A 15,466-nucleotide genomic window follows, 5' to 3' on the forward strand; every position below is an offset into this window, starting at 1 on the left:
GCATTTATAATTTGGTTTGCCCATTCCTTCATTTTGAGAATTTCTGCTTGGTTTTTATTTTTTTCACAATCTTTAACTCTTTATTGAAGTGGTCTTTCACTTCCTGTATTATTTTCTTTGATTTCACTTTTTATACTGTCCTTTACTTCACATATCAGTTCCACTATATACAGTCTGAACTCCTTCTTGGACATTTCTTCTGCTGTGTTATCAGTGGCTTCTGTTATTGAAACATCTTGGTTTGCTTGGGGTGCTTCATTCCCTTGTTTTTTCATGTTGTTAGTGTGTTTTCCCATCTAAAAGTATGGATCTAAGGCAGGATAAGTTCTGCTCTGTAGATCTGTAGTGTCCCTGAAGGTTTCCAGCACTTCGCCTTTACTGGTGAGGCCCCACCCAGTGTACACAATATATAGCCTTAAACCTAATAGCTCCCACTAAGGCGTCTACTGCTTTCTCACATTAAACCAAAATGATGAGTTCCGTAACTATCTACAGTACAAACAGAATATTTGTTAAAACGATTTACAATTTCAAATGGTAGATGAGAGAACAGAGGTAGTGTAGTATGTAATATTCATGAGGGAGGAAGAGAAACGTGAGATGTAAAAATGCACAGGAAGAGTGGAAGAGGAGCTGACAGAGATTGACTGTTGGTTTGGGAAAAGTAGGAAAGACTATAACAGACAAAAGAGAGGAAGAATATGAATAAAGAGAAAAAATTAAAGACATAAGAATACAACAAAAATGCAAAACATCATTCATATGTCATGGTCCTCCACACAGTGATGCATAAAAAACATCCTGTTCTAAATATGGTAGAGAGATTAGTGAATCAAAAAATAAAATAAAATAAATCTTGCTGGAAAGTCGAACTGTCTCTGTCAGTATTCAGTAGTTTCTCAGCTCTTTCTCTGACATCTCTTGGGACCACCAAACCCCGATCAGCCGTCGCAAACCCAGTCTCTATCCCACCAATCTGGGCTTCAGATACCTCAGGCTCAGCCACACTGCAGTCCCAAGATCTCAATGCTGCTCCTACTTGCAGAGAGACCACCAGGGATACACTTATGCAAAGGAGCAACCCCGAGATGCAGCAGCACGACAAGGGCCACAGCACTCTCAGCAGAAAGACCCCATACGCCTTGAAACCTGCAAGCACCCCCACACTGGACCTGCAGGTCCCAGCTGGAGTCCCCAGACAGAGACTTTTATGGTGGTAAATCTGCTAGCACCCGGACCCCAGGCCCTGGCTGATGTCCCAAAATGGGTGCAGCCACGTGCAACCAAACCTGGAGTCTCCCCCGAAGCAGTCCTCTAGGCGGTGGTAGCAGCTGTAGTGGTGGTGGTTGTTGGCAGCAGGCAGCAGGTCAGCAGTAGTGGCTGCAGTGGCAGCTACAACTGCAGCTGTGGGGGAGTGTCACCAGGCAATCTCTGGGGGTCATCAGCAGTGTCGGCTTCAGTTGCATCCGGGGCAGCGGTTTCTTCTGTGGCAGCAGCACCCAGAAAGAAGACCTCCAGGTGATCTCAGGCTGGCAACAGCAGAATCAGAGGCAGCAGCAATGGCAGTAGTGGTGCAGGCAATGGTTGATTGACAGGAGACTTCTGGTTCAGTGGCAGCGACCACGGAGATAGCATTGGAAATCAGGTCTGAGGTAACTGATGTTGTGCCCAGAGAAGAGACCTCTGGGCATGGCAGCATAATAAATCTTGAAGGGACCCTCACAGTAGATCCTTTAATGCCACGAGTAATCTCTTCCACCCTCCCTAGTAGATTTCAGAATGGGCTGGAGGTGACTGGATGTCCAGGGTCACAGGATGAGGACACCAGCTTCTAGAACACTTTTTAGGGAGCCAGCCTTTGTCTTGATGTGGTGTCTTCACCCAGAGCATGCACCTGCGATAGAACACGTCCACTTTTCATAAGATGGCCAGAGGAGCCACCGTGTGTTCAAGTGACTGTGACCAGAGTCCAGAGTTGAGGGAAGGACAGGGTGGCTCTGCATCCCATTGGGAACTGGGAATGCATGGAGTCATGGCTCCCAGCACTTCCCTGAACCTGGGCATACTGTGTGCAGGGGGGAGGGGCTCCCTTGAGTGACAGCCTGTCATAACACAGTACTCACAGACCAGCAGCTGCAGCCTTCTCTGGGCCCTGCCTTTTTAAGGCAGCTCTCCTCCTGTCCCTGTTCCTTCTGGAGTTGCCTCCTCCGCCTCGCTCAGCTTTCCAGCGCACCTTCCTTCCTCCTACTTCCTAGGCTCGGGGACCTTTTCCTAGAGCCCCATTTTCTAATCTTGCGCTGGATGGCAGTTCCTCTTCCCCCCAGCAGCTACATTGAGCCCTGCTGCACTCTCCAACCCCAGGCACTGAGACCTGGGTCCCATTTGCTTTCTTATTTTGGAATGAGCCCATGGACTTTTTAAATTGGGACATAATTCACATACTTTATAATCCACCCATTTACATGTACAATTCAGTGGGGGTTTTGTATATTCATTTTTTAAAGTTATGGTAAAATGTAGAATCTAAATTTACCATTTTAACCATTTTTTTTAATATTTATTTTTTAGTTTTTTGGCGGACACAACATCTTTGTTTGTATGTGGTGCTGAGGATTGAACCCGGGCCGCACGCATGCCAGGCGAGCACACTACCGCTTGAGCCACATCCCCAGCCCCATTTTAACCATTTTAAGTGAACAATTGGATGACATCAATTATACTCACAATATTGTACAACCATCACCAGAATCTATTTCAAGATCTCTTTTTGCCACAACCAAAACTTCTATACTCAAAAGCAATAACTCCCGGGGGCTGGGGATGTGGCTCAAGCGGTAGCGCGCTTGCCTGGCATGCGTGCGGCCCGGGTTCGATCCTCAGCACCACATACAAACAAAGATGTTGTGTCTGCCGAAAATTAAAAATAAATAAATATAAAAAAAAAAAAAAAGCAATAACTCCCCATTTCTCTCTGCCCCCAGCCCCGGTCTTTGGCACTTCTAATCTATTTTCTATCTGTATGGATTCACCTATTCTAGATATCTCATATTTGTAGAGTTATACAAAATTTGTTTCTGGTTTCTTTCACTTAATGTTTCCAAGATTCATCCATAGTGCAACATGTGTCAGAACTTCATTCAACCTTAGACTGAAGAGTACTCCATTGTATGGATGTGCCACATTTTGTCACTTCATCTGTTGATGGACACTTAGATCGTTTCCACCTTTTGACTGGTGTGAATAACACTGCTGTAAACATTGGCACAGATACCTGTTTCAGTTTGTCTTTCACTCTCTTCAGGCACATGCCTAGAAATGGAATTGCTGGGTCACATAGTCACTTTATGTTTAGCTTTTAGAGGATTAAGCATTTGGACTGTTACAAGTGAGAAATGTGGGTCTTTATTAATTAAAATGTATCTATTTTATCTAAGTTAACGGGAAGTGCTATAATGTATGCAGCCAATTCATTCCTCACCTTCTTTTGATTTCTTAACAATTATCATCTGTGCGACTCATTTGACAGTTAATCACGGAAGACTTTGTGACATCCATTATTCTCTTTAACTGCTTATTTTAAAGCTTTCACTATTTAACTTGTCGTGTTGTCATACAGTCTCCCCCTGAGATTTTAATCTTGAGGGCAGAGACATGTATCATATTGCTTTGTAAGGTTATTCCTGCACACTCAGCATAGGTCTCAGTGATTCTTAACTGGTGACTTCTCGCTGTCATTCTTATCAATCTTCTGGCTTTTGCATAGGCTAGAAGAGAAGGAACTTTTCCAGCTAGTCCTTGCCCTACTAGAATTCTCTTTGCCTAAATAAATTTTTTTGTAATCCTAATTAAAATAGCACAATTGGGTAGCCTTTATCCAAAATGCTGAAGACCAGAAGTGGATTTCAGATTTCTTTCAGATTATGGAATATTTGCGTATACATAATGAGATATCTTGGGGAGGGGAGCAAAGTCTAAGCACAGTATTTATTTGTGTTTTATATACACTTGACATACATGGCCTGAATGTACCTTGAAACTTCATACAATATTTTTAGTATTTTGACTGTGACCTACCACCTGAGATCAGGTGTTGAATTTTCCACTTTTGGCATCATGTCAGCACTCCAGAGGTTTTGGATGTTGGATTTGGGGGCTAGGGATACTCAACCTAGAACTTTTATGGAATACTTACCCTGTAGCATGCATATGCACTATTCCAAGCCCTCTACTTCTATTTTCTCACTTGGTTCTCAGAACAAATCTCTGGCATAGCTGCTATTTTTTTTTTTTAATATTCTTAGTTGTAGATGGACACAATACCTTTATTTTATTTATGTGGTGCTGAGGATTGAACCTAATACCTCACATGTGCCAGGCAAACACTCTGCCACTGAACTATATAACCCCAGCCCATAATTACTGCTCTTACCCACGTTTTATTAAGGAGGCAGAAGAATCCCAGAGAGGTTGAATAGCTATGGAGGCCCTGCTCAGCACATACCAAAGTGAGGCCTCTGGCCCATGTTCTTACCCACAGACCCATTTAGGGATCTTCTGCTCAGAGCCAGAGAGGACACCATGTACAGCCTCTGGAAGAATTATCCAGATCAGATGTCAGTTGTGCTGGATACCAGGAGCAGGGACCAGGCCCTCGCATGGCCTTTACAATACCAGCCCTTCCAGCCTCCTCTGCTTGCCTTCTGCCTGGACACCCCGGGCCATTGAATGTGCCCACTTCCATGCTTCCCTTCGAGTAGCAGAAATTCCTCTTGAAAAGAGACTGGTCTGGCCTGGGCCTTTGATGTTGGGCAAGACTCCTTGGGGGTCATTGGGAGTCCGTCAGGCTCTATAAATACCAGAAACTGACCACCTTGCTTTGGCAGTTATTTCTGAAAAACAAATGATCAGTATACAAAAATAGAACATCCATTTATAAAACCTTGCACGATAAGCAATAAGTCCCACATCCATCACCCTAACCCTCTCCCTAGGTTGGGAGGCAGTAGGACTGATTCCCAGAGAAACCACACTAACGTAAATATCTCTGAACAGAAGGTACTGGCCAAGAGCCATCCCACGCGAGCTCCACCCTGCTGCAGATGAAGTTCCAGACAGAAGATGCCCAGGGGTTGAGAGCAACTTCCTCCCGCCTCAGCATGCAGGAGCCTTTCCACCAGGCCCTAGTGCAGTACCATCTCCTCCCTGATCTTGGCCCAGGCGATGGGGAAGCTGCAGGATGGTCAGACTTCCCCTAAGCAGGGGACTCCTGGGGGTCCCAGTTGCCTGCCCACCAAGTCACCCCACAGAGGGCACCAGATCCAGCTCTCCTCGCCCTTTCTCAGCACTCCTGCACTGTGCTGGGGGTCATACTCTCAGAGCAGTGCTGTGCCTTGGGTGACCCGTGGCCTCCTGCTAAAGCTCTCTCGTTCTCACAGGCCCAAGCCTACGCTTATGATTGCTTTTCTTCCAATGCTGTTCTCCCAGACTGAGTCTCAGGTTGCCAGTTCTTTAGGTTCTCTCTCCTTACTCAGATAGCCCGTGCTGGTGGGCCAGAGGGAGTTGCCACACAGCTCTGCTGAGCCGCCACACGGGGGAGAGCCCAGGGTTACCCAGAAGCTTCTCACTTCCCAATTTCCAGAAGCACCAAGAAGCCCAGCAGAAGCCTCTTCCTCCTCCTAAACACATGCCTTGCCAGTGGTTAGATGGGTGACATTTGTGAACCTGGGGTACAGCAAGGGGCTTCACATGGCGAGTCCCTGAAATGCTGTATGGCATCTCACCTTACAACCTTCTCACAGTTCTTCTTCTCACTTTGCCTTCGCAGCACTGTCTCCAAGCAAAGAAAAAATGTCATCAGCTGCGTCACAGTCCACGACTCTCCCTACTCGGACTCCTCCAGCAACACCAGCCCCTACTCTGTGCAGCAGCGCGCCGGGCACAATAACACCAACGCCTTTGACAGCAAGGGGACCCTGGAGAATCATTGTACTGGCAACCCCCGAACCATCATCGTGCCCCCCTTGAAGACCCAGGCCAGTGAGGTGTTGGTGGAATGTGACAGCCTGGGGCCAGGTAACTTGGGGCCAGGGCAGGCCGGAAACTGCTCTCTGGAGGTTGCGTTTCTTGTTTTCTAACTGCTAAGAACGTGAGCGCTAGTAAAATAGCAAGTGCTCCATTATCACCCATGGTCAAAGTCAGATTCATATAGGTCAGATTCACCTTCCATAAGCAGAGTTTTCCTTTTTTAATTCTATAATTAATGCCTTGCCACCTTCATAGTGGCTCTGCTTTCAACGAGGTTGGTAAATAAGAAGTGAAAGCCTCCCGCTCTTTATCCACGGTCTGTGGTGACACCTGGTGCGGGGCATTCCTAACTGATGTCAAGCATCGCTCCCTGCCAGGAGCCTATGCTGGTCATTCATGTGTCCCCTGTAGGAAGAACTTTCTCCAAGTCTTTTTAGCGAAGGGTCAGATAGGCTTTTCTGAGCCCCTCCTCAAAATTCCCCCTTTGGAGGAGAAATCTCCCAAGTGTGATGTTTGGCTTTATTGAGAGAATGACCATCCTGAGAACTGGGCCCGAGCACAAGCCTGGGAATTCACCCCTCAGCCGAACAGCTCACTGCAGACTGACACAGCAGCCCCTCTCCAGCTTTCCCTTGCTCGGGCTCACTGTGGAAGAATTTGGGGAGTTAACCAAAAGAAATCTGCATGATCTGCATTTCTACCCAGGAAGATATTTTGGTGGAAACCATGCAGGAAGCAACATTTTTAAGGTTAAGTATTTGAAAAGGACATGATTTCTGTCACAGTGCACATTATATTATTATTTTTTAAAATATTTTTAGTTGTAGACCTACACAATAATTTTATGTTAAGTTATTTCTTTTATGTGTGCTGAGGACTGAACCCAATGCTCACACCTGCTAGGCAAATGCTCTACCGCTGAGCCACAACCCCAGCCCCATTGTATCATTATTTAATTCTCTAAATACATGTTTTTTGTTACTGGGGATTGAACCCAAGAGTAATTAACCACTGAGCCACATCCCCAGCCCTTTGTTATATTTTTATTTAGAGACAGGGTCTTGCCAACTTGCTTAGGGACTTGCTGAGTTGCTGAGGTTGGCTTTGAACTTGTGACTCTCCAGCCTCAGTCTCCCAAGCCTCTGGGATTACAGGCGTGTGCCACCGCACCTGGCACTAAATACAGATTTGTGGAAGGCCTACAGCTGCAGATTGAACTCAGGACATGGGGAGTCTTCTAGGGGTGAGGGTGCTCCTCTTGGACTATGCCTGCCCTTCCAGCTGGTGGAAGTTTTCAAAACCAATATGATCCTTTGTCTGTAAAGTCATCCTAGGCTTGGAAGATCCTGGAAGGCAGCCTTCCTCAGCTTTCTGGTTTCCAGGAGGCCTGCACAGGCCAAGGCACACACCTGCTGCAGCTCTGACCCCGGGCCTGAGCCCCCAGCATCAGAGGGTTCAGAGTTCCATGAGCCTACTCAGGTCAGGGTGAACCCTGTTTCTAAACAGTGTGTTCCTCACAGACCATCCTTCCAAGGTTCTTGGATCAGAAGGTCCTTGAGGATTTCTCACATTGGCCCTGGGGGGTTGGTTAAGGATCTTCTGGAAGGCAATAGAATAAACTCTCCACTGGCCTGAGACAAAGAATATATTGGAAGGATGCAGGACTGAGGGAAAGTTCAACAATTAAGTTCCAGGCAGGCCAGAGCCAGAACTCCTGGCACCTGAGCCACCAGAGGCCAGACACCTGTGCTCTAGAGCAGCCTTTGCCCAACATGGGCCGAGTGACACCCAGGCTCCCAGGTTCCCCTTTCCGGGAGCCTCGTATTGACCCTCCTAGTTTGGAGCAAGCACTGTTCCTTGTGCATCTGCTCTTGCCAGGGCTCAGTGTTCAGTAGACCAACCAACATGAGTGATGGCTAATGCAGCTGATGCATGCTGACTGCAGGGCACCACGCGTTGGTGGGGAGTGCCAGGCAGCAAGCAGTCTGCATGTGGCGGCCCTCTAACCCTCACAGTAGCCCTGCATGTAGATACTGCCGTTTTCCTAGTTTTACAAGTGAAAAAAAGTTTAGCAAACACATCAAGGCATCCAACTGGCCCAAAGCCCTGTCCAGGCCTCCCAGGGTCTGGCTCTAGAGCTCACCTAAGCTGCACATGCTCCCTCACCTGGTATAGATAGGGCACAGATGGCTGTTTCCAGAACAAAGGGATCCCTGAGTAACTGGGTTAGGTATGAGCAGAAAAGTCCATGTTCCCTTACAATCCAGAACCTACATTAGGAGACCATCCTCCATCATAAGCCCATTGCCCCTTTATTGATCTCTGTAGATAGAATTGCTGCATGAATCTCCTGGTCCCTTCAGGACCCCTCCTTTATCCAGGGCTCTCTGCTCTAACAGCTTGACCAACTCTGACTCAGCTCCTGTCTCCTGTTCCCACAACGATGGTAGCAGGCACAACACCAGGCTCAGTAACCTTGTCACTTGCAGACTCAGGCTGTAAATCCCTCCGGCTCATTGTTTCCCCCTCAGATGTAATAACCACAAGATGTCCAGGAAGTCGGAATAGGAGCAGAGAGTGATCCAGAGCTGGGCCCAGCAGCAAGCCCAGCCTGCGATCTGCTGCAGAGAGGGAAGGGGGTAGACAGTCACCTGGCTGAGGGAAGAAGAGAAGCAAGCCCTCCTAATGGCCAGCACTCGCAGCCTTCTATTTTTAGGACCACAAAAGCCCCTTCTTCCCCTGCAATTTGGGGGGGGCCTTTGAGGGTCTAACTGGGTTTGGATTGGGCACAGTGAATCAGGACCTGATTCCCAAATGCAGGTCTGCTCTGTGGGGCCAGGATGGCTCTGGATGGCTGGGAAGTTCAACATGCCAATTCCCAGGCACCCACCCGAGGGACTCTGAAGCGGTGGGTGGGTAGGAGGGGCCCTGGGTGCCAATACACAGTTGGATTGGGGGCCTCTATTTAGGACCCACCACCTTCCACTCTACTGAGGCGGCTCTCCTTTCACTCTGGACCTGTGTTGAGTGGCAGGAGGTTCCTCTCTGCCTTCAGTGTGTGCCCTGTCCCTGGGTTTCCAGTCCCCTTTGCCCTTCTACTGAAGCGAAGCCCTTTGAAGGTACTCTTCTCCTTTCATCAACAGTTGATCCGCATTCTTGTGCTTGGCCCCAGCTTCAAGCTTCTCTCTTTGACTTTGATTTCGTCACCCAGGGGGTTTGTCACAGAATTGGCCCAATCTAATTCATTCAAACGCCTGATCTTTATTATGTGTTAATATTTAACACCCTCTCTCCCAGGAATGACCAGATTCACCAGTTTTATACCAGTTGCAACGGGATACCTAGTTGAGACAGTGATAGGCTTCTGTTTTGGCCTAAGATGCTCAGGCCCCAACTTAAAATTTCCTGGATTCTTGTTGCCACACAGCCTGAGATGAAGAACTGATTTTTTACACTCTTGCCACTTCTTCCCTCATGGTTCTCTTGAACACCAACTTCGGGCACCTTCCCCAAAATGGGCAGTTTTCATGCTGAGGAGTCAGGTGAAGGAGACAGTGTTTTGATAGCTGACCGGATCCCCTGTACCAAGGGGATCCATGTTACCTGTCAGTTATTTCATCTTGACGTTCATGCATCTGTGGTAGACAGGGCTTCTCGTTGGTTTCTAGAGACACGCTGAGGAGCACGCCAGCAGTGACACTAGATCTGCGCTCTGCCAGGTCCAGCGAGTGGCAGTCCTTCCCTGTGCTTTACCAAGCCACCTGCTAGGAGCTGGTGTTCACATATTGCTCATCACCAAAACTGACAAAAATGAGTTATTTCATGGAAATCTCTTGTACTATTCATTTCATTCTAGTTTTTTTCCTCTAGGGCATGAGGCCCTGTCTTTTGAGACTCAGTTATCTGATTCCTTCTGTCACTTTGTGTCTGTCTCAGCTCCCCACCAGCACCACAGCACACTGAAGACCTGTCCAGATCTCTCCTTCTCTTTTCTCTTACACCCTTCTTATTCTTTCCAGTGTTACCAGATAGTAATTCTGAGTACAGCAAGGTTTGCAGAAAATATAAATCACAGAAATACACTTGTCCTCCATAGAAAGTTAAGGTAGTAAAAGTATTTTAGTCGTATTCCAAAAAACTTAACAATGAAAATTGAGTCACTAAGTACAAGTCACAGGCATGAAGTGCTCAAACACAGAACAATGTGAGCCAATCTCTAGATTGAGATTGGCTAGACTGAGGACCCAACCTGTCCCAACCAGCAGGGAAATCAGATCGCCCCAGCCCCACCCCAGGCTGCAGATGCCTTCCTGGCTGGCCTGCTCATATTGGCCCTTTCCATCTCTATGATCTGTGATGCCTCTTCCTTATTCCTGCTGTCACCTCATCCATTCCGGGTGACTAATAGTCACAGTGCCCACCCCAAGCAGGAGCTCAAACTTATTTGTTGGCTGATTAAGACAGCTGGTCTTTGGAGAGGCTCCTTGACTCCCTCTGGCTGCCCAGCCAGAACCATCCTACCTAGGTGACAGCCCACCATTCCTAGAGCCCCTGAGCCCCTGGAGTGTGGGACCGCCTGCCAGCAGCAGTGCAGCACCTGGAGGCTTGTTAGAATTCAGATTCTCCACCCACCTTAAGTTGTTGGGCCAGAATCAGGATTCCCGGGGTTTGGCACCCCCTGCTGGCAAGGTAGAATTCCTGCATCTTTGCAGCCCCCTTGTCAGGGAAGGAAACTACTTGACCATGTTCAGCTCCTGGGCTAGTCCCAGAGTGAATTCATCTTATCTTGACCAACGGAGCAAGCCCGAGCCCAGCTGCCACTCCAAAGTCAAGACTGAGTGTGGGGGCTGAGGCTGATTTTTGCACGGCCAGTCTCAGGGACGTGTCCTCCTGAGAAGGCCACTGTAACCTGAAGTGGGAACATCTTCCAGTCAACCAAGGAGCCGCCACTGACCTGTGACCTGTTCCTCCTCCTACCACAGTCAACACCAGTCACCACTCGTCCTCCTACAAGTCCAAGTCCTCCAGCAATGTGACCTCTACCAGCGGTCATTCTTCAGGGAGCTCGTCGGGAGCCATCGCCTACCGGCAGCAGCGGCCAGGCCCCCATTTCCAGCAGCAGCAGCCCCTCAATCTCAGTCAGGTAAGCCCCACTCAGGCCCATCGCCTCAGCTCCCCACTCTTCAGCTGCAGAGAGGGTCATGGAGGCAGCCCTCGCCACCTCCTGGGCCTGTGGTTCCCCTAGTGGTGGCAGGAAGTTTCCTGAGTGACCCCAGCGGCTTCTTTCCACCCTGGATCATCTCTGGGGAAGCTGATACCACTGGGCCACAGAGAGCCAGCCCAAAGTGACTTGACTGATGTTCTAAGCACCTATAACACAAGAGGCCCCATATAGTGCTGTCTCAGCCCAGCAGAGGGTAGACGCAGTGTCCTGCCCAGCAGCCTGGGCCAGCAGGGACAGCCCGGCTTTCTCCTTACTGCAGGGAAGGAAACCTCACACCTATTCCACAGAACAAGGAAAAGAATGGCCTAGGATCTCACGTGTCACGGCGGCTTAGGTTCTCGAGGGGAAAGAGGGCTATTTGGTTGGACTGATAGAATTTCAAACAGAGTTGTCTTAAGAGTCTGAGATTTCACAGTGGGTAAGGAAGTAGTCGCCCTCAAAACAGGATCTCTTGACACCTCACATCCCACTGCCTTTGTCCTGGCTTGCTCTGTGTCATCCCAGCCTGCGCACGGCAGGCCAGATGTCCCTTTCTCAGTCCAAACTTATTTTCACTGTCACCACACAAAGGGAAGCATCTGTTGTCCCTCCTGCCACCTCTTCTCCTCACCCCCCTCCTCCCCACTGGCCTCCCCTTCCTCCCCTGACGCAGCCCCTCTCGCTGCTTCTTCTCAGGCCCAGCCGCACATGGCCGCAGACCGCACCGGGAGCCATCGACGGCAGCAGGCCTACATCACTCCCACCATGGCTCAGGCTCCGTACACCTTCCCACACAACAGCCCCAGCCACGGCACTGTCCACCCCCACCTGGCTGCCGCTGCTGCCGCCCACCTCCCCACCCAGCCTCACCTCTACACCTACACAGCGCCTGCAGCCCTGGGCTCCACTGGCACCGTGGCCCACCTGGTGGCCTCCCAAGGCTCGGCTCGCCACACCGTGCAGCACACTGCCTACCNAGGGGGGCAGGGGACGGGGGCAGGGGAGAGGGACGGGACACCAATGAAACTTGAACTAGGAAGTGGGAGGACTTAGAGCAGAGAAGAGAACATTTTGAAAGGAAGGGATTAAGGAGAGGGAAATCTATGCTTTTTATTTTAAAAAAAGAAAAAGAAAAAAAAAAGAAAACATCAGTAACAAAAAAAAATTTAAAAAAAAAAATTTAAAAAAAACAGCTCACAAACCCATTCTGCACCAAACTGGAAAGGAGAAGAAGAGAGCCACGGGAAGATTCCAGAAGCGAGGGGCCCCAGTTTTTGAAGAACTTTATCTATGAACTTTTCAAAAGATTATTTTCATATGGCAGCGAATAACATTGAAGAATTTGCTGTCAGGGACACCTGATATGGAAATCCAATAGATTTTTAATTAATTAAACATAAGAATTAGGGATTTTTCCAGAATGCTAAAGGGTCAACACCCCTCCATAGTCAGGCCATGGCCTGAGAGGCTGATTTGGGGGTTGGGGGGCTGGCGAAGCCCAGCCCTGGCTTGTTTATCAGAAATGATGGGCTCGGCCAGGCTGACCAGAGACTCCGTGGGAGGGGGCGGGTTTTCTCTTCTGAGCACTCTGGATAAATCCCTAAGCAATGTTATTCCTCAGATGTCATTAACGATGTGTGTTACAAACTTGAGATTTTTTTTTCGTTTCTGAAGATCTATTTTCCTTTGAGTCCACCCCATCACATAGCGCAGGCTGGCGCCGTCGAGGTACCCTGGTGGAATGTAGCCCTGCGCCCTTGCTGTGTACCTTGTGTTCAACTCCAGCGATACCAATAGACTATTCCTGTGTAATTGCACAAAACAAAGTGATATAACTTAGGCGTGTAACCAATGCAGTGGTCCCGGTGAGCGAGCGTGTGTGGCCGGCGCGTGGGTGTGAGCGCGGAGGCCACCTCCCTGTGTCCCTCGGCACCGCGTCACAGCCCTCGCAGTCTTGCTTTTGCATCATTCCCTCCTAGTGCCTTACGGAACGACAGACAGACTCGGTGTAGGGAGGCTCCCGCTGGCACCCCAGGAAGCCAGCCGAGCTGATCCAGGCCACCTCAGCTCTTCTGTTGCGCTGTTGGAACATTCACTCGGGTCTTTCCTTTTTGGTTCTTTTTGTTGTTGTTTTTCCCCATGCCCATTGTCCTTCTTGGGCTATTTGCTGGCAGGGCTTCAAGGAGAATCCATGGACTTGAGAGTGACGGGGCTCTGTGGTGGGAGGGCACATCTGATGACCCGAATGCTTTGTGTTGAGTTTTACTTTGGGAGCAGATACCCAGAGACTCCCCACCCTTCACCTTCACCCTGCCCAATTCTGCCCATCAGACCAGCTCTGGCACTGATACCAGGGATTTTAAGAATGTCCGCTTTGCAGAGCAACAGCCTCCAGGCCCACCACCACCTTCCTACGACCGTCTGCAGGGAGTCAAGGAGGCTACACACACCCCAGCTGCACCCCGGTCCCTCCATCCCACAGGAAGCCTGGCGTCCGCAGCCCCGCCCCACGCTTCCCTCTCCACCAGCTCCCTGGGCGCTGTTTTGCTCTGCCCATTTGGCCAGATCCCCAGCTCTATAGACAACCACCAACCCGTTTGTTGTTGAATTCTTTCCTTGGATTACCCAGGTCTGCTCAAGACATGATTTTGGTCTTGGCATTTGAGGAGTCTGGTGGGCAGAGGTTGGAGGGATGCTGATGAGGGTGACCAGGGGTCCTATGCTGCACTTGAGAAAACACTCTCACAGATGATTAAGTCTCCAAAGAAATCTGGCCTGCACCCTCTATGTACATTGGCTCCATCCTGGAAGTTTTCTCAGGCTTTGGACACAGCAGGTAGGGATGGGAAGGGAGTCCTCTCTGCTCTTAGGGAACAACTCTGAAGCAGGTAGACACTCAGAAGCTCTCTGGTCAAGAACGGGGCTTGACAGATGGCTCCGATTGTTTGATCCTGACGCAGAGTCCTTACCTGACACCTCAGCCAAGTTCCAGGTGCAAAGAGCTCTTCTGGGTCAGAGCCTCGGCCTTCTCCTTGCCTTTGCTGCCTCACTCTGCAGGCCCTAGCGATCTACTGTGAAAGGGGTTTTCGTAGTGATATCCGCCCTCATTCAGTAATGAAGTCGGTACTTAGCTCTTAGCTGTGAAGGAACTCTGGAAACTTCCCCTCCCCGAACATAAATTCTTATAAAGAAATAGGTCCCTGGACTGGAGAGGATGAAGTGCCGGCCTTGGGCCCGAAGGAAGGACACAGCACCTGTGCAAGGCCAGGCACACTCAGTGGTGCCACAAGGACCCGCCTGAGGCAGGGCTGCAGTGGATCTGCAGGAGATGCTCCCTGGGGCCCAGGTCAGTGTGGCTTCAGCTGGAGGTGGGGAGGCGCCTGTCCCGAGACAGCAGGAAGAGGCCAGCTGAGAGCGCGAGGGCGCAGGCCTTCAGAGGACGCCGGAGCTGGAGCCGCGCCAGCCTGGAAAACCTTTCTGTTTGGACTTTCAGCAGCCAAATGGCCACAGAGCCCCACAAGATCCTCTCCTACAGTTACAAGGCGTCCAGTCTTGGCTGAAAATGAGCCTCAGTCTGCCTGTCGGAGCAGCGCTCTGGACTCCCGGCACAGTGCAGTTCCAGCCCTTTCTAGATCTCATCTTTTAGGGGGAAGACAACTTCCAATGTTTTTCCATTTCCTTTTGTCTGCTTAAATTGAAGCTTCTCTCTCTTTCACCTGATGTTTTCTTTCCTTTTCTCCTTCCAGATCAGGAATGAAAGTTCCATGCTGCTCATGAAGTCGATGTTATTGTGCTGATTATTTTTGTTATTGCCATTGTAATTATGTTCATTATCATCGTATTGCTGTTTTAGTCAGGGTTTTAAATGCACATTTAGTCCAAGTTTCTTTGTGTTTTCTCTCTAATACTTAAATTTACTATATCTGTGAGTATAGGAGAAGACTGGAGGGACATACAGATGTCCGATTTTGTCAGACAAAAAAAAGAAAGAAAGAAAAGCCCTGGAAATTAGGAAGATTGTTTCTTTCATTTCTTCCACAAAGAGCCACTGAGGAAGACCTACCACAGAGCAAAGTGTGAAGAGTCAAGGCCTTTCCTCTGCAAAACCCAGCTGAGGCCCTGGACAGCATGATCGCCATTGATATATTTTTCTAATTTCCAGTAGCCTGGGAGGCCACCTGAGGAGGCAGCTTCTGGGCTCAGGGACGCCGGGTGCACTGACCCTGGAACGCTTAGCTT

At 49.3% G+C, this 15,466-nt stretch overlaps 1 protein-coding gene across 1 annotated transcript in view; it reads left to right on the forward strand.

The window, feature by feature from the left end:
* Hipk2 (homeodomain interacting protein kinase 2) overlaps nucleotides 1-12,280 on the forward strand; it is a 158,439-nt gene extending 146,159 nt beyond the window's left edge. The window contains exons 13-15 of the mRNA XM_015493889.2: nucleotides 5,825-6,072; nucleotides 11,007-11,167; nucleotides 11,924-12,280. Coding sequence (XP_015349375.1) covers nucleotides 5,825-6,072; nucleotides 11,007-11,167; nucleotides 11,924-12,280 — 766 coding nt within the window. The remainder of the gene's footprint in view (nucleotides 1-5,824; nucleotides 6,073-11,006; nucleotides 11,168-11,923) is intronic.
* The last annotated feature ends 3,186 nt before the right edge of the window (nucleotides 12,281-15,466 follow it).

The sequence above is a fragment of the Marmota marmota genome, unplaced genomic scaffold (genome assembly GCF_001458135.2).
Source record: "Marmota marmota marmota unplaced genomic scaffold, marMar, whole genome shotgun sequence".
In the NCBI taxonomy this organism is placed as follows: Eukaryota; Metazoa; Chordata; class Mammalia; order Rodentia; family Sciuridae; genus Marmota; species Marmota marmota.